Raw genomic sequence first — 19,831 nt, forward strand, 5'->3', positions numbered from 1 at the left:
GACGGGGACAGGGGGGCGGGGCGTCCGGAGGGGGCGGAGAGGTCGCGGTCTCCCCGGGCGGGGCGTGCGGGTGACCCTCCGCGGGCGGGGGTTGGGGAGGGCTCCCGCGCTCCGACGGCCGGACCTAGCGGCCTCCGCCCAGGCAGAACGCAGGGTGGGGTCGGGTAAGTGGCGGTGTCCCCACAGCCCCCACAGCCGGCCGGGGGCCAGGGGAAACGGGAAGGTCCCGAACTGCCACACTGGGGCCATGCCCTCCCCCCTCCGGCTCGCTTGGGGTGGGAACGGAAGACGGGGAAGGGAGGGAGGTCTGGGGATCCTCCGACGTCCAGGAGCCACCCGCACGCCTGACACCGTAGCCGGCCTGGGCTCTGGCTCCGGGCTTGGGGGGACCGCGTCCTCGGCCTAAGCCGGACAGCCTTCCTGGAGGAAGAGGGGAGCCGCGTTGTCCCGGAGCCACTGCGCTTCCGAAGTGTGTGGGGCGGAGCGGCGGGAAGGGGCGCGGTTCTCCCGCCCGCAACAGCTGCTTTCCTCGGAGCCGGGCGGGGAAGAGATGCGGCCGCCCCGCCTCCACCCTGCCTCGCAGGGGCCCCCCGCAGCTGCCACCCGGCAGGCCTAGGGCCGCGCCCGCAGGTGCGCGAGGGGGCCGTCTGCACCTGCGGGCGGCGAAGAGAGGCGCTCTCCGCAGGTCCTCGGAGACCCCCTAAAACCCAGCCCTCAAGGTGACCGGGTCTTGTGCCTCACACCCCTAGCAGGGAAAGGACTGGAGCAATGCTGAGCAGGAAACTGAGGAAACATGAGCCCGGCTCCCAGCTCCTCACCTCCAGCCAGAATGGTTTATAGGCCTTACGCTGACTGGGGAGGAAGGAGCAGCTGTGGGAAAGTAAACTGGACAAAGTCCCCCCATTTCTTTATCCTTGTATCTTCACTGCCCCTTATCCGTCATCGTGCCGGCTCTGATCCTTTAATTCCCGGGACTAGATCGCGTTCGCTGCGAATTTAATTTAACCGTTCCGCCCCCCACACTCTCGCCCCTCCGCCGGGTCTGTCCAGAGGCACCTCTGCGCCCTCTGGCGGCCGCAGCTCCCTTACAGAAGGGGACGCACCTGTTCTCGCTTCTCTGTCCAACAGCCAAAATACGGATGCTTCAAACATCCGGGCACAGCTTAACCGCCGAGCAAAGGTCACTGGGGGCAGAAAGCATAACAAAGGATCCTTGGCGCTGCCTGCTCCGAGTGGCAGTGGACTGGGAAGAAAAGCAGTGAGGGCTCCGATTCCATTTACTCCACATACAGTTCTGCACTGTTTTAACACCGAGTGTGGTCCTTGTGCTTGCACGGCACAAGATCTTTTTGTACACAGTGCCCCACAGACCCTTTCAGATGCCTCTTCCCAGCGTGACTTTGCTGGCTGCTCTTCAAATACCTGCCATGCAGTGGCTTTGAGCAATGCCTATGCAAACACCAGACCGCTCATGTAACCCCTGGAATCTAATACTTGGCAGCTCAGCGGCAGCAAAGGCAACAGAAATAGATTACTGCCAGTCTCATACCTTTATTCGAGGACCTACAAGCTTAGACTGTCAAGGTGTTTTGTGTGTGTGTGTGTGTGTGTGTGTGTGTGTGTGTACTAGGGGAGGGGGCTGTTGGTTTGGTTTTTCTATTCTATCACACTCAAATTTTCCTTTAGTTTACACTGCAAACCAGCTCCTGTAAACATTCCTCCTTCATTTCCACACCAGGGTTAATGTACCCCAAATAAGTAGCTCCCTCCAAGAAAGTACAAAGTCTTTTGGCTGCATCTCAGGAACGCCAAAGCAACTAATTTCGCAGGCTGTGCTCATACCTATCAAGTGCTATATTAGAACCTCAATATACACACTCTCTGTAGCCAACTTTTCCTTTGGAATTTAGATCCCAAATAACTTGCAACATCAGAAGTAAAGCTGCAACCAAAGATGTGTAGGCAGTGAAAATCTCCATGTGACACAGGGGCAGTCCTGTGAGGACTCTTTCACCGCCCTTGACCCCAACCAAAACATTTCCCACTGGAACGCCTATTCCAACCACTTCTTTCTGCTGACCCTGAGCCAGTCAAAGTGACAGCAATTAGCAGAGCAGCTCTATTCCTTTCTGAAAGTGCCAAGATGCATTTTGGGACGAACCCTATTCTCTACCCTTGTGTAAAATGAGAATGTTGGCAGATAACCCGTGAGTGACCTGGAGCCTGCTTCCACAAACATGTTGCATGAAAGAGCTAAGTTCATAGTTTCATATTTAAGAGACGTGCAGGTCACTAGTATTTCTTCCAATTATACCTCATATCTCAAAGTATCTTCTCATGCTGATTCTTATGTCTGAACATAGGGTCTCCGTCCCCCTTGACTCATTATAAGGCTTCATTAAAGCCCCCTCACCCCCCCCCCCGTTTTATTTTGCAAAGCTCATATAGTTATCTGATTCCCTGCTATCCTCTCTTCTAGATTGTTCTGGACAAAGAAACTAGATATTCAGTTAACAGCAGCTACTTTCTTTCCAAGCGTCCATTTCCCAGTGTTCAGTTTTGTCCTCTTGCCGCTACGGCTCATCCGTCCGAAGCCAAATGGTGAAAACATACTGGATCCTGGATCCAGTCTTGGCCATCTTCTTTGTGCTGCTCACAGTGGTCTAGTAGTGCCCCATTCTCAGTAATGTTAGGTCAGTCTGAAACATCCTCACTAAATGTTCCCCAAATGATCTGCCCCAGCTAAGTAACTAAACAGCAGCAGGAAGTGGGATAGAGTGGAAAAAATGCATGAAGCACATTGGTTTGGGGGTTTGTCAGTGGCAAAGTTTCGGGGATACCGTGTGGTACTCTGGAAATGCATTTTCCTGCAGCACTTAGCGCTGAAATATTAAGAAATTACTGCTATAATATGGTCAGTGCAGCCTCAGCCTTTAGGTCTGTAATTCCAAGTTCCAAAGAAAAGCAAGCTCATGAGAATTTCATAAGGCCCATACCTACAGACTGTACCTAGGGAGAAGAGGTGCTACACTCAAATTCCAAGAATATTTATACTCTTACTGAATTAGCATCCATTAAAAAAAAAATCATTTTCAGTAATCTCTACACCCAACGTGGGGGTTGAACTCATGAACCCCAGATCAAGAATTGCATGCTCTACCAACTGAGCCAGCCAGGCACCCCGACTAGCAAACCCTGTTTAGCAGCTTCTATCAGAAAACAGCCAACTCCTTAAACCCAGACTAAAATGACATTCATAAAAGTCATCCCACTGATTAGAAGCCCTCTAGCCATTTGAAAAATAAGCTTCAACAAGCCAAGAGGTATCAGGATGAGAAAACCACTGATTTGAGACCAGGGTGCAGGAAGGAAAAGAATATTTTTTATCAATGTGCAATTTTATCTTCAATAGTATTAAAAAATGGGGAAAATTAGAGCTCTTACCTGGATTTGCAGTCAGTGTAAAGCAGAGCACCTGCGAGATGTTGGGGGACTCATTAAAGATAAATCATCAATCTAACAAGTCTTGGCCATAAGACCAAAGTGATCCTTGACTGCCCTTCTAGTAATCTAGTCGTTAGTGAAGAGCACTAACCTCTAAGTAAAGTGCTAGTTGATGCAAAGAAATCCCTGAGAGATCGAAATGTGATAACCACTTTCCTAATGGACTTCTTTCTTACAACCTCCTACCCTGTGGATCACTTTCAAAAACGTTTGGGTGTTTCTATTGGATCGTCTCTCCTTTTTTGTGAACAGCATGATGACAGTTCTCCACTTGTACTCTTTGAGAGAGTCGCCCCTGACTACTGAATATAAAGATGAGGAATGAAAGTCTCTTACAAATTCACACGCTTAGGGTCAGCAGGAATATCCTAGTCATTAAAAAAAAAAAAAAAAAGGAAATATGAAATGAAATGCCCCATTTGTTCCATACATTCTCAGCTCTGCTACAAAAAGCTCAACTAGTACTCCAAGAGGTCAAGAATTACTTTAATAATTTCTTTGTTAAAAAGTTTAAATGGTAACACAACCATAAAGTTGGTACATCACAGAAACAAAGGTCTTTGCAGGCAACACTGATCGGGAATAGCAAAACACTTGGTTGGTGAAAAAAATGAAACTCTAAATTATATACAATACAGCTAAGGGTGATATTGAAAAACAGTCTTATTTACGGTGACTCAAGATTTAACTTGCCATTATCTATTGCTTATTTATTCAGGGTTGTAAATAACACTTATATAGAGACATAGAGATGTGTAAAAATGAAACATTGTGAAAAAAATACAATTTTTCAATTTCATATGAAACTCAAAGTATAAGTTTTGTCCAATATGGAATGTACCTACATTTGTTTATATTAGGGCTCTAAAATCCATTTAAAAATTGTTTTTTGTTTTTAAAAAAGAAACAGTTGACCCACCATGCAAGTTTGCTGTATATCTTGCTTGCTCAAAATTAGCATTTTCAGGTGAGGTCTGTTTTTTCTGCCCAAAGTCTAATATGATTCCGTAGAAGTTGTACTGGCCCAATTGTGGGAAGAATTCCCATGAAGAGTCTGATGGCAGCATATGGATGAGGGGCAGTCTGAGTAATGGAAAGTGAGTAGAGAAGAGGGAGGTAAGAGCCCAAATCCTTATGAAGGATGACATTCAGTTGTTAAATTTTAAGGGGTATCCAATGGCTTTTTCCAGGCACTCAACTAAAGAGCCAGCGGAAAGAAAATCCCTCTCTACTTCGACAAATTTGATATAGATGGATTTGGGGGAAACTCCAGGATCCACAATACAGTTCTGAGACAAAAACCCATTAATACCAACCCAATCTTTGCTGAAGGTTTTGGTATTTGCTTGGAAATGTAAAAATAAGCATTGCTGGAGAGTCCTGACCTCAGCAATCCCGAGGTAGCAATAGATTATTCGGGTGGGTTCGATTTCCACCTGTAATGAGGCTTGTGCTGACAGGGTCTCCAAGTCAACCCGGCCCTCCTTTCCTGGGTCTAGGGAACGTCGCTCCATGTGGGGTGAGGGGGGCCTCTCAATACATTCTTCATAACCAATGGCATAAAGGCCTGGACTTTTGGGAATGCCTCCTGGTAATAAATATTGAACAACGTTCCCACCAGTTGGTTTGGAATGGGCAATGGGTATCCAGTCAATTTCCATGTGCAGCTCCAGGCACCGAGCTTCACTAATGGTGATCTCTAAAAATTTGTAGTAAACATTTTTCCAGTTCATTTTCTGCACGCGGGTCATAATGATCCGTCCCTCGGGCTTCTCGGAGTTGAAGTACTCCCGGAGTCGCTTGCCCAGGGGCACCTGGGAGCTGATCTCAGCATAATGGTAACGGATATCCTCTTTCCAACGGGTGTTATAACCAATTCCAAAAATGGCCAGTTTATTAGAAAGATGAAGCCTTGAAAAGTCTGTCCAGCTCTGAAACAGTTCCCATTTCAATTGTACTGATTCCAAAATCTGTACAATATTTTGCATGATGTCTCTCTTCCTGGAAAGAGAAACACAAGTCAAGTTCTCCAGGTGTCTAGATCAGCACTGTCCAACACAACTTTCTGCAATGATGCAAATGTTCTACATCTGTGCTGTCCAATATGGTAGCCATTAGCACTGAAAATGTGGCTAGTGTGAGTGAACTATTACATTTTTAATCATAATTTGAAATTAAGTTTAAATAGCCACATGTGACTAATGGCTACCTTATCAGACAGTGCAGGTCTAGATAATCATAGTATTAAAATCTGAGAAACACTCTTCCTAGGAAATTTCTAGGAATTAATGACAAACTGCTTTCCATTACTTCTATAGTCTGGCTGTATTAAACCTAGTAACTACTGATACGTTAAGACCCTAGGGTTTCAGAAATCCTAGGGTCTTGATCCCAAGGATCCCAAGGATCAAGAGTTTTTAAAAATTATTATTATTAACTCCACTATTGTTAACATAGTGTCATATTAGTTTCAGGTGTACAATATAGTGATTCAACAATTCCATACAGCACCCAGTGCTCATCACAAGTGCACTCCTTAATCCCCCTCAGCTATTTCACCTATCCCCCACCTACCTCCCCTCTGGTAACCCCTTCCCTTTGCTTGTATGTTTCTTAAATTCCGCATATGAGTAAAATCATATTGTATTTGCCTTTCTCTGAGTGACTTATAAAGTGGCTGTTATAATGCACATGGTGGCCTTCAGACCTAAGTACCAAAAGCAGACAAAGGATGTTGTATTCAAAAAGGTATTCAGTATCAATTAAAATAATGAACAGCTTAATTTCTAACCTGGAAATTCTTAAAGTTCAATAATTTTGGCCCATATGTGTTTGCTGTAGGAAAATATACAGTTGATTAGGACTAATGACCTCATGCAAAAACAAAATGACATTTTCTATTTGTCTAAAATTCATTACTACTGGGGCGCCTGGGTGGCTCAGTCGGGTAAGCGTCCGACTTCGGCTCAGGTCATGATCTCACGGTCCGTGAGTTCGAGCCCCGCATCGGGCTGTCTGTGCTGACAGCTCAGAGCCTGGAGCCTGCTTCAGATTCTGTGTCTCCCTCTCTCTCTGACCCTCCCCTGTTCATGCTCTGTCTCTCTCTGTCTCAAAAATAAATAAACATTAAAAAATAAAATAAAATAAAATTCATTACTACTCCCAAATTTAGAAGAACTGTCAGTTAAGCACAAAATTAAGACCTGAGAATTCAGATGGAAAAGGTCTACATCAAGCTCAGGTTTTAAGAGGGGAAAATGAATGAATCAAGCCTATTCTAGAAAATATTTTCGGGGCGCCTGGGTGCTCAGTCAGTTAAGTGTCCCGACTTGGGCTCAGGTTATGATCTTGTGGTTCATGGGTTAGAGCCCTGCGTTGGGCTCTGTGCTGACAGCTCAGACCCTGGAGCCTGCTTCGAATTCTGTGTCTCCCTCTCTCTCTCTCTCTGCCCCTCCCCCACTCACATGCTCTGTGATTGTCTCTCAAAAGTAAATAAAAATGTTAAAATTTTTTTTTTTAACAAAATCCTTTCTAACAGGGAACAAAAGCATAGAAACAATTTCAATTTTGATTTGGATAGTTAAGGAGTAAGGCAGAAAATGCTGGGACGTTCTTGTTTCACATGCTGCTTAACTCCTATAATTGTAACTGCTGCTTCAATAATTCATGTACTATAATGAGGATACGTAATTACAAGTTTGTTTCTCAGGTATGGCAAAACTCGGATATTGGAAGATTGAAGTCTGTTCTGTATTAACTTCGCAACCAACTATCACAGTCTACACCGGTTATAGGTTTAAACTACGAAAATACTCAACTACCATCCTTATGTACAATCCAACAGGCAAGAGAAGAGGATGTACATCGGTTGCTAATGGCTTCTCGGAAGGAGACAGATACTTGAAAGCTTCCTATTCAATTCTTGTATCTTTGAGGGGAAGAGCTTTTGGAACAAAATGGGGAATCTTCCACACAGCCATTCTCAGTCTGTGCTCGTACTCTCTTTGGCTTTCTTTGCAAGATGACAAAATGCCAATATTTGGTTATCAGCTGCTTCTTGGAGCCAAAGACTGCCCTGGACTTATCGGCCGCTCTTGAGTTTGTCATGGAAGTTCCAAGTATCAGCGTGGCCACCTTGACGAAACCACTGCATTAGTGGGGACTGTTCTTCTCAGAGAACACAAAGGCACTCAGTGATCACTTCTCTCACATTTAGCTCGGTGCTTGTGAGGTGAAGATATAGAACCATGTTTCTGCATGGGTCAACGCTTTCAAAAAAAGCTATCTTTCACAGCCACATCCTTCCTTGTCCTCTTTTGAAATGTGACACTGACCTCAAGGACAGGCTAAGGAGTTGGGAGGGAGGGCAGAGATTTTCATCTATTCTGCTCACTGACGTGTCCCAATGCCTGACATAAAGGAGGCACTTGACAAATAAATGTGGACTGAATGAGCAGATTAGGTGACTCTTCTTTATGGATGAAGCATGGAATATTTTAACTATAGGCTATGTCAGCGGGCTCAGGCAAATCCCACCTATACTTAGAGGAAAAAAATAATCCAAAGCCCAAATGAAGTTATTTTATTCAGCACTGTCATTGCCCTAAATCATCAATAAGAAACAGTTCTGGGGAAACTTGTACTGGAAAATATATGGCCTACTAGGAATCAATCTAATATTTTTTCCCCTGTGAGCCAAAACCTCGAGAAGAGGCAGCAAAACTGTCTATTTCTACATAGCCTGTCAGTTTCTTGCCCTACTCAGTTTCTTGCCTCAGCCTGAAGGTCCCTGGGCTTAAGACTCATCACATTTGCAAAACTACAGAGCACAGTGGAAACGAGACCCAGGTACTTAAGTGGTTCCAGAGAACTGTCTATTATACTTCCTGATTTCTGAAGTTCCAACCACAAGAGAAGTGCAGATGGTTTGAACATAGTGACACCAATTCTGTAAAGTTTCACTTCATCTCCAGTTACATCAACTGGGTCTCCCCTGGGTGAAAGGGAGAGATGGGACATTTTAATGAAGGGGAGAGAATGGCCTTTTTGGAGAATAGGGGTCTGAAGATATGGACTTGTAATAATGCATTTTTAAAAATACTCATCAAAGTTAACCTTTCTTTGGGACATTCCGATGTCACAATTTGAAAACAGACCTACTTCCCAACGAGAGACGGCTTCAAACTTACTGACTTGAGCCATAAACTTCTTTTTTAAGGAGTGGGGAGTGGTTACAATTTTAAGGAACAATTCTTGATCCCTAAACTTTCACCATCTCCCCAGTCATGGAAGCAGCTGATATTGGGAATTCTTTGGTCCCACAGATGCTCTGAAAAAGGCAGGAGCGTTTGCAAAGGGTGGTGGTGGTGGTGGTTTGGTAAATGAAAACATCAGTTTCCTTTTTATATTGCTTGTTGCCTATCACACCTCTTTCTGTCTTGCCTGTTCCCCCTTTCTCCACCATCCCTCAAACATCAAGATCGAATGTATGGAATGAAGTACAGAAGAAAAAATGGGTGATGACCAGGCTTAAAAAAAAAAATGGTGTCCCTCCACTTTTCCACTAAATTTATCTTTTAATATATTTCATAGATATAATCAGGGATTTACTTAAAGCTATTCAAAATAACCACAAACAGGGGCGCCTGGGTGGCTCAGGTGGTTAAGCATCATGATCTCCTGGTTCATGAGTTCAAGCCCCACGTTGGGCTCGCTGTTGTCAGTACAGAGCCTGCTTTGGATCCTCTGTCCCCCACTCTTCTCTCTGTCCCTACCCCACTCACAGTCTCTCTCTTAAAAACAAACAAACAAACAAACAAATAAAAGAACCACAAATATAGTATCACTGAAATTCAGAGAGCTGTGATATCCTTACAGAAGAGATAGTGCTGAACTTAGGGTGGAGACCAGGTGAAGGGCCCTGGCCCAGGTTAATCTTTCCTCCAGCAACTGCTTTCTTTTCCAGATGTATAAAAAGGCTGTCTAAGAGCTTGCTTTTTGATTCTTACAGTGTGATATCATAAAGAATGTAAGTGTCCCTCTGGCCCTCCTGTCCTCTCACCTAAGCCCAGATAAACTCAGGGCCCCATGGATCATCTCGGTACCATAACTGGACATCCATACATCCACATTCACGTACAGGCAAACACCACAAACACACTTATTTTTGTGTAATATATTTATTTCTTTGTGTCGCGCACAAAATTCTCAATGTTTTTGGTTAACCACTGGCAAACTTAAGCTAAGAAGATGTGAAACAATGACTACACGTGCTTCCTCAGTGGCATGCCTACAATTTCCACCACAAGTCTAACGACAGCCATGACTTTCTGGATCTTCCCAATGGTCATTACATTTAGGTAAATACACTTTATAGAAAGAAGCATCTACTTACTGTGCTTCTTCAGAAGACTCTTGTTTTATTTTTAATGTTCTCTTTGTGACAGGTATTTCATCTGAAAAGCAAGGTTTTTGAAAGAGATTATATTTTTCTAAGTAGCAGACATTTATGTACATAAGTCATTGTGTTTACTGTCTGTTCCATACTTTCCAACGCAAGACCGTAATTCTAGTGTCAAACACTGTCCAATGCCAGATTTATAAATATAACTCTTATATAATGAGATGCATACATTTATATGCAAGATCAGAAACCAGCTCTACAAGTATAAAATTCTTCAAGGTCACCAGTGGGATTTCTAGCTAGGAGCTTAAAGCTTAATTTCACTGCAAACATGATTTTTGAAGGAACAAGAATGAAAAATAATTCTCTTCTATTTAGGTTTTCTATGTAGGTTTTACACAGCAACTATTCTCCCAATATCAGAATCAATATACTCTGCATGTTATTTTATTTTATTTTTTCCCAAAGGTTTGGGTGACTTAATTCTCCATGGCAAAACCAGAGTTACAGGATGCCAAAGTAATTTAGACCTTACTACTGTGTGGAAATTAAAAGGTAGTGATCACTTGGTATCTGCCCTTTTTACTCTTCCAGTCCTTAAGTCTCTCTTTTACATGGCATTAGTTTTACAGTTTAAGAGTTTCTTCTCTCCCTGTCTTCCAATATTTGAGAGATTTAAAAAAGAAATCGCATTTGAAAGAAATATTAGCATTTAATCCTTTTTCTTTTGCATTAGCATTTCTCTATCATCAGGAATTCTGTAAAACAATGCCTGTGGACTTTTATCTTAAGCCAGGGAAGCACGTTCATAGTGCCAATCCTGCTTATACTTCTTTGGAGCTTGCCCGAGTAGCTCACTGGGGAGAAAACATTTACTTGTAAGGGAACACGTATCACACAACTTGCTACTGAAGCCCAGTGACTGCAGCAGAAACCGATTAGCACTTCCAAATTATAAAAATCCAAACTGGAGAGTCTGTTGCAAAAAGAAACAAAAACTAACTACGTATCCCCTCTTAATTAGGCCACCCGCGTTTAGATTTGATGGCCAGGAGTTTTATTTTCCATTGTTAATGCTAAGTCTGAATCATTCCAGCCACTGCTCAGATGGGATCCTTAATGAATTCTGAAGGAGTATGATCACTGATAAAATTCAAATATCATCTCTTTTCAACATAAACAGAGGCTTCTCTTCTTCTTCTTCTTCTTCTTCTTCTTTTTTTTTTTTTGTTCAGACTAAAGTGTGGGTGGGGACCTTTTCCAAATCACAAACAGAAAATAAAAAGTATTTGGAATAAAGCAAGGAAAAGAAAGTCATGTCTACAGCAGTTTTGAGCCAAGAGTTAACCTTCTTGGCAGCTATCTTAGAACAAGGAGGTGTAGGATATTTGAAACGGCATATAGGATTCTTCTACCTGTCACTGATTAGGAATTGTGGGTCTTTAGGACTTTTGCTGGTCCGCAAATCCAAATGACTAACACCAGGCACTAGCTGGCAATTGAGGGCTAAACCAACAATGTCCAGATTGCCCCAAATGGGCTGGCTGTGTGCCTTGTGTTGACAGCAGGAACTAAACTAAGTACAAATACACATATAAAGGGGCGTGCGTGCACACACACACACATACACACACACACGTTAAGTATCATATATATTGGCTTTCTTACCCAATTCCTGATCTGTTGGATAGCCATGGAGATCCTGACTGTGGTTTCCCCAGTCCTCCTGTGAATACTCCTCCATAGTGCTGCCATCTGACTCCAGCTCCTGGTACAAGCCACTACTGTTAATAAGTACAGGCTGGCAGGGCTGAGCATCCCATCCTCCCTGACCAAACACCTGTTCCAACTGTTCAAATGTGTAACTGCTCTTTCTTTTCCCAACACCATGTTCTTTCACCCGACTGTAACACCTGCGAAGGGTCTAAGACACAAAGTCTTTTGTTATTCCTTTAAAGCTGTACTTCCTCTTCCAGGTACGGACCACAGATATTAATTACTATTAGACAGACACAGACAGACAAACACAGACACATTGTTACAGGAATGCTAGATTTCAAATTCATTATTATATTAGAAAAAAAACTAATTTAGCATTTACTCAAACATGTTATAATTCAAACAATTATTTTGCAATTAATCATCCATTAAACAACAAGAAACATTACAACATTATTGCATGTACCCCATAACACATATTTTTATACCCCCACCCCCATTTAAAAAGAAGAAGTAGGAAAAAAAAAAAAAGAAAACAAGAAATACCAGCCAGCCAATAGGATGCACACCTGCCACAGAAGAGAAAGAGCTGCTATTGTGCCCAGAATTTGGAAAAAGTGAGGGAAGGGGGGACAGAAAGAAGAATTTCCCAAGCGAAGAATATAACCTTCCCTACTCTTCAGAAGGAAATCAGGGTAAAAACAATCGCCTAAGTGAATCAGCTAGTAAAACATACTACCCTCAAAGTCCACAGTCCTTACTAAATTACTCGGTCTTTAGGGAAATTGCTAAATTTAAAAGAGGTCAAATAATTATGCTACAGAGCCCCAGTCTCAAACATCAACTATCAAGAAACAATGTGCTAATTCCTACATCGAAAGATTAGCCAGTTCTAATCTATTCTACCAACTCAGACTGCCAGGAAACAAACCAATAATCTCCTTTCCTGGGGGGGAAAGTGAGGTGGAGGGATACCATTGCACTCCTTTTTCTGCCTTATGCTACGCAGCAAATAAAAATCACTATGCAAGTCCACAGGGAAAACCTGGATCATTTTAATGTCTTGCACAAACCATTTTCTTCATGGTCTTCTAACGCATACTTGTTTCTAATCATTAGCCCAGTTTCCTTAATTATTGGCATCTTTTACTCTGTCTTACATGGTATTTCAAAAGATAAACCAAGGACTTAGTCCCAGCATCCAAATTTAGTTTACTGACATCCAGTCTCTATCCCATCTCTGCTCTTTCTGCTCCTTCTAATCTCCCTTCTACTTTACTGAATTTCTCTCAGAATTTTCTTGAAAGACAAGACCCCTTTTCCCTGGTGGCTCTCATATACCTTCTGACTCAACTGTGCAAAACTGGTTCACTTCAGACTTAATTTATATGCATTAGTCAGACTGTACGTTTCTCCTAAATGTGAGATTACTTTCCATACCAATATATCACATATTCCCACCAAACTAAAACAACTCTTCATAATCTTTACAGAGCCTCCACGAAAGTTCAGTATCTTTAAATCACAGGTGACAAATGACAAGACACTCTGTCAAATACTTTGCAGATCTGTCCCGTGAGGCCAGGAATCCAGATGGGCAAAAGCAGTAATAAAAGCATGGCACATAGGATGATCTTCCTCAGACATACACAGAGTGGTGATGAGTCACCCTGTCCCAAAACCGGCCAGTCTACCCCCTGCATAAGCATCTGCCTTTCTCCCTTTCTTGAGATCTCTGGTGCCTCAAATGATGCCTTAAAGAGCCAAGGTTTCTGATTAAAAGTGTTCCCTCTTTCTCTTTGTAAAAGATTGTCACAACTACATAACACAAAACTTTCTAGAAAAAAGTCAGAAATGAACTTGGGGAATGCGTCACAGGGTAACTTTTCCAATGGAAGGAGACAAATGCCAGCAGCAGATCTCATTTAATTTTCTATATACTCCCCTTTCCCAGTGCCCTCTGCCCTCCTTGCAGGGATTGGAATTTGAATTGCAAACATCTCCTGCCAACTTATTTTTATCTCACAATGTCTAGTTTCTGCCTCCAAGAACACCCCAACTGCTCTTTTCGACTCCTCCAAGGACCGTACATGGAGAGTCCCGGCCGTGTCCCTTTCACCCTGCCAAGGCCATAAATGGAGACGTCACTGCTCACTACTTTCTGGCTGCCTCGAGAAGTGCACGCAGCACACAAGAGTCCAGTCGCCTCTGTCACTGGGGGTCATTTCAGAAGTCAAGGAATAAACTCACGTTCCTTTGAAGGAATGTCGTGACACGGGCATCTTAAGCAAAGCCACCAATCTTTTGACAATGTACATGGTGGGAAACGACAGGTTTCTTTGAAACCACCAAATTGAGCTTAAAATTTCACTTGGCTTATGTAATTGTGAATAGCAATATCTAATGGTTTTAGATACAGAAGAACAGTCAGATGATGTATTTTATATTTCATCGAAAAAGGCTATGAGATCTTGCCACCTCTTTCCTTGTAGTGTACTTTTGTGATACACTTTAATAGTGTCATGTGTTGATATGAAAAATATCTCTTAGGGGTCTGGAGGAAAAATGCTTGGTAATTCCTAAATCCATACGATAGGAATTTGACATATTGGAATAATGTTAAAAAGACTTCCAAATTGATTTTAACATTCTCAAGACATAAAATACACATAAGAGGTACCTTCTGGGTTCAGCAAAGGATCCATGGATCCAAGGAGAGGCTGTTTGAATAGGACACATCAACTAAGATAGAAAACGAAAGGGAGAACTCAAACCTGAGCAAGACCACCGCTGTGGGAGACACTGAACTCAGTGAAGCTGCAGGGACTTTAGAAACAGATAAAAGGAACCTATGGAGCCCTTCCAATCAAGAAAGGTCACACTTCCTACACCCTGAACGATGAACCAAATCACGCAATTAAAAGACTGCGTGTCTGTGTCAACAGTCCTAAATAAGCCAACTTAAAAATCTACTCTAAATCTGAGGTTACGATAATGCTCCAAACTCTAAGAAAAGCAAAGCCTCACCTCCCACTTCAGACAGCCACACCAAACCCAACAAGAACCTCAAGTTTAGCTTTCTTGGAGGGCCGTTTCCTACCCAACACAAATACCTTACTCCCCTTCCTTCTTTCTTTACCTCACTCATCTTAGAAATGTATGGTAATTTAACCTCTAGCATTTTCTTTTAAATGTTAAGATTTTGGGGGAAGTTGGGGGGGGGGAAGAATTTGCTCAAAATTATTAAAAGACCAGCCTATTCATAATTAGGAAGAATAACACGTTCCTTATTGCTAGAAGTTTCCATGGTAAATCAATATTACAGTCTCCTCCCTGGGGAAGAGCAGTGAGGTAATACTGTATTCTTGAAGGAAGTCAGAGGGATAGAGGTCAGGAGGAGTCAAGAGAATCTAGAAAGAACTAAAGGGTAGGTAACAACTTGATCAGGTGGTCAAATCAGAAGAGTTCGTAGGTCTTTGATTTGGAAGAAATGCCAAGTGTTTAATCACCACAACAGGAAAAGAACCAGAGACAAGGCTTAAAAGATGTCCCATTACCAAAGCAGGGAGGAAAACAAGATGGCTGACAACTGATAATTTATAGACGGAGGGAAAGTTCTGCCAAAGTTTAAGATTGGAGGGAAAGGAAATGAGAGAATAAAGATGACATTCATTGCGGATGAATGTGGGGGGGAGGTCTGCGGGGGAGGGGGCAGGTAAACAAAGGTAGGAGTTTTAGATTGGCAGGATTGGGGGTTTAACGGCAGCAATGCAGAGAAAGACCCAGGGTTACAGTACATGTAACATTAAATACAGTGCACAATGCAGCTATCTTGCCAAAGTAAGTAAATCCAGTATTGGGTTGTATAAGCAGAGGAATCACATGTAAGCTATGAAGGTGGCTCTTCCTCTCTATTCAGCACCGGTGAGGCCACAGCTGGAGCACAGCATTCAGTTCTGGGCATCGAACCAGCTACAAGAGAGGGAAATTGTAGAGTTCAGAAAAGGGCAAATAAAATAATGAAAGGCTTGGAAAATAAGATCTATAAGTAGGGCCAGTGGTTTCGTCAAAGCCCTTCCTGACATTATATAAGCTACTTTGGGGGTAAAAATAAGGTTTCTTTCGCTTCAGTGTCCTTCAATCCCTCCTTTGACTTTCAGGAAGTGGGAGGAATTGAATTTTTCCCTGGTATGGCAAAGCAGGAAGCCAACTAAATAAATCATATGGGCATATGCCAACCAATTCTGCTACTGGCTCGTTTTCTCAAAATTTGCCCCATTTCATCCAATTGAAACATAATCACCGTGACAAAACCACTGTTCTAACAGAACTGACTACAGGTGGAACAGGGTCTATAATAAGGAGGAATGGAAATGTGTAGCATAATAGCTACATAAATGTGTTGTCCAGAAAACACTGGCATGATCAGCCTAAGATGTCAGATGAAAAAGTCAAACCGCAGGGCAGGATAGCTTAGTTATAACAGCAGGAAACAATGTTATAAGAAAAAACAAGCAGTGAAACAGATTTTCAAATGTAGTTGTCAAACTGGCCACACTAGAAATGGATTACATAGATGATCTTAACCCTCTGCAAACTAAATATGATAAATTTTAGCTTTTTTTTTTTTTAACCCAAATGATTCCATAAAGAATATACTTATTTGCAGTCAGAGTCTTAAGAATCACATATCATATTTCACAAGAGATAGAGGAAATTACACTGGGGCAAATCTCCAATGACTAGCTGTTTATAAAAGAATTAAAAACAATACCTCAGCCTTAGCAGATGTGGATTTTTAAAGCAAAAGTCTTTGTGAAATACATTAATCTTCCTTTAAAGTTACCGCTTTATTGTAACTGTTACAACTAGTTGCTCTTAATGAGGCAACAACAACAACAACAACAAAAAACCCATTGAATTTATTTCAGTATCTTTTGGAGAGACTCAATATGTCTTTAATTAGTTTTAGTTTCTTACTGTGAGCACAAAAGGTAGAAAATAAAATAAAATAAAACTCCAAGTAGGAGAATAAATAAACACATTTCTGCACACAGTAAGAGGGGTATTATGAATACAGCATAAATTCCTACATAGAGATGTATATTACACCGAGCTAGAACTAATGATTAGGAAGTCACGTAAGGCAAAATCTATCTGGGGCCAGCAGAAGTTTTACTACCTATTTACTACCTGTTTTCTATACATCAAAATCTGGCAAACTGATTTGCCAATCACTTAATCCTTTAAAACCAGCCAACCCTAAACCCTAACAAAACAAAACTCAAACCAAAAATATAGCCCTTGCATCACACTCCCCCAGTTCTTAGCGCTACAGGGGAGGTTTGGCAAGTGAGAAAGCTTTTTATTCTTAAATATTCCTTTTCCTTTTCCTCTCCAGAATAGAAGTTCTTTTCTTTTTTGGGTCATGGATCCATCCCCAGAAAAAAACACACATACAAAACTGTTCCATACAATTTCAAGAACACGGACTCTGAAGAGCCCATACCAGAACCTCGGGTTAAAAACTGCTCTATACCATGTGGTTGTTTCTTCCATAAAAGAATATAACAGGTATTAGTCAGAAGCCCTAAAATAAGGTAGACTTAATTTGTGTATTAGGTTTGACAAAAGATTATAAAGATTGGGACAACCAGTTTAAGTAAAATTTATCCAGTTTGCTCCATATTCTGCTCATTTAGATAAAGCAGCATTAATATCTTCTTTAAGAGGCCAATTAGTCAAATTCCCATGCTTTTTGAAAGAAACAATTCCTAGCAGTAAGAACACACAGGGATATCAATTTACTCTTCACAAAAATATAGGAGTTTTTTTTTTTTTTTTCTTCCCACCTGCTAGGGAAGAAATCTTTTTCTGAAGTGGAAACTAAGCAATATTAAATGATTCATAAATTATGCTGATTATCTGTCCCAATTGAATCACATAATACTTGACCATTCATTATCTGATACACTTATCAATACAGATGCTACCTAAATTACCTAAAGGAAATTCACGTATCTTGGAACAAGCATAGGAAAGGAAGCCTTGACTACTTTCCTTAGTAGTCACGATGGCTAAGCCTTTGCATCTTCCCATTTTAATACTGCCTAAAGACCAAAGGGTCTGAGAGGAATAGGCAATGTCTACACTAATTCAATCCTTAACCCAATGGGACTCAGTCTGATCTATTATTCTGCCGAAACCATTCATATCATGGTCAGCGATTTCTTAATTACCGAGAAGAATGACCCTCAAACTTTGTCCTTAACTCATTTGACTTTCCTGCAACACCTGATATAATGCCTATCTGTCTATGACACTATCCTTGCCAAATATCTCTTTTATATAATCTACTGATTGACAGGGGGTGGGTGGAGCTGCCCAAGGCTCTAATAGCAAACCAAGTTCCAAACTTCCGAAATATTATGGATGTTTTGAATGGAAAAGAGCCTCAGAGATCACAGAGTTCTCACTTAACAAATGAGGAGCCAAGGCCCCAAGACAAGTATTTCTTCAAAGGGGATTTGGAAAACAAACAAACAAACAAAAATTACCAAATGCCACTCATATAATGTGAATGCCTCCTAAGAGAACTATTCTACTAGATCATCAACTCTATGAGGTAGGAACTAGGTACGTCTGCCTAGTTCTCGGTTTCTCTGAGCCCAGAAGAGTGCCTATCACGTAAGGGCTCAATATACATTTATTAAGTAAATGAATTAAGGTAATTTTAATATTGCAAATCATTAGCAAGAAGATAAATTTTTTTTTCTTACCAAAGAAAATCAAGAAACTCACTGTTTAACCACATGGTAGATTATATTTATAGAATCGATAAATCTAAGGTACGTAAGGCTCCGACTTGAAAAAAGCAGGAGCAGAAAATGGTATGAAGCATAGATACAGCTCAAATTAGCAAAGCAAATTCCCTTTGTGACAAAGGGAATAACTGCAGAGGGCCAGGTTATTGTAAAAAGATCTACCATTCTTGTTTTTAAAATTTTTCTCGGTGGTGAGAGAGGGGTCTCCTGCCACACAGACCTCTGTTGCTCTGTCCAAATTTTATGATTTCTTATGCCTTACACATTGAATAAGTAATATATTCAAGGATACAGAGTTCTGTCAAAGATAGAAAAGGAAAAAGACTCAGTTGTTTCCTAGATTCTGAGAGGGCCAAACAGAACGACCACCAGAAACCAAAAGATCTTACCTCTCTGGAGCCCCAGTCTCTGTGGGGAACTGTCCAGGATTGAATGCTATCGACTTGCACTGCATTCCGAATCTGGCTATGAACGACTCACTTTTTTGTCTACAACTGGTCAGTACTGTCTTCATCAGGGAGAGATTCTTGTGTGGAACAAATAATTCAGGAAATTTTGATTCTCAGTGAGGATTGACTCCTCCAAGTTTTCTAGGTTCCTCCATGCTAGCTGGTGAGGGTCTTGTCCATTCAGATTATGAACAGAAAAAAAAACCCTCCAGGAGGACAATACTAATTGTCAAAAACAAACACCTTCCATTGTTCAAGGAACTATATTCATATGATCATAAAGTTTTTAACCCTATGCTGTAGGTAAATCATATCTCCTATTGGCAGTAATATCATAAAAGCCATACCTAGTAAGCATAGTCCTGTTTAAGGACTTCTTTGGGATACAAGAATCCTTCCAGGCATGAAGACGGGTAAAAACATTAGGGCTTTAGCGAACTACTTAACTATTTCAGACATAAGCAGCAACAGATACATTACAGTCATCAAAGACAGTCAGATACCTCTATTTGCCTACAACCTCCTTCCCATCTAGTGGGGCGGGGATTGGGTGGGAACCAGTTGTCTGGTAAAGAATTATCCTGGATTAGGTAGGTTGTTTTCATCTGACCTCCTACATCACCTCTGAAGTTGCTATATTAGCGTTTCTGTTAGATTTTGTTTACTTCACACCCCGGGCACCATCTCAAAGTGGTATTCAGATGATATTTATTTAAAATGTTAACTTTTACTAATATGTGAGGGAAAAAACCATATTTGAGTATTATCTACAGTATTTCTAGGACAGCAGGGGAGAATCATTCACCTTTAAAGGCCTCCCACACAAACACCCTGAATTGCACACTAACTGGTCCATAATCAACTATGTCTAAAATTTAAGAACTACACATGCATGCATACACATTACAATAACATCTCACACAGCTTTACCA

General features: G+C 41.6%; 1 protein-coding gene and 1 long non-coding RNA gene across 6 annotated transcripts in view; one reads left to right on the forward strand and one right to left on the reverse strand.

Annotated features, from left to right (window-relative positions):
- The first annotated feature begins 20 nt into the window (after nucleotides 1-20).
- Nucleotides 21-7,960, forward strand: LOC131487000 (uncharacterized). The gene is made up of 2 exons (XR_009249564.1): nucleotides 21-164; nucleotides 7,349-7,960. It is a non-coding gene; the product is annotated as an uncharacterized LOC131487000 (long non-coding RNA).
- MSANTD2 (Myb/SANT DNA binding domain containing 2) overlaps nucleotides 3,970-19,831 on the reverse strand; it is a 31,779-nt gene continuing 15,917 nt past the window's right edge. Inside the window, exons 1-4 of one of the 5 annotated variants that reach the window (XM_058687151.1) lie at nucleotides 15,509-18,220; nucleotides 11,576-11,675; nucleotides 9,899-9,959; nucleotides 3,970-5,505 (exon numbers count right to left, since the gene is read on the reverse strand). In XM_058687151.1, the coding sequence (XP_058543134.1) occupies nucleotides 4,653-5,505; nucleotides 9,899-9,959; nucleotides 11,576-11,651 (990 nt within the window). In that variant the 5' untranslated portion in view covers nucleotides 11,652-11,675; nucleotides 15,509-18,220 and the 3' untranslated portion in view covers nucleotides 3,970-4,652. Of the gene's footprint in view, nucleotides 5,506-9,898; nucleotides 9,960-11,575; nucleotides 11,832-15,508; nucleotides 18,221-19,831 lie in introns of those variants that run through there. The other 4 variants (XM_058687150.1, XM_058687148.1, XM_058687152.1 and 1 more) reach the window with 4 other exon arrangements.

The sequence above is a fragment of the Neofelis nebulosa genome, chromosome 10 (assembly GCF_028018385.1).
Source record: "Neofelis nebulosa isolate mNeoNeb1 chromosome 10, mNeoNeb1.pri, whole genome shotgun sequence".
NCBI lineage: Eukaryota > Metazoa > Chordata > Mammalia > Carnivora > Felidae > Neofelis > Neofelis nebulosa.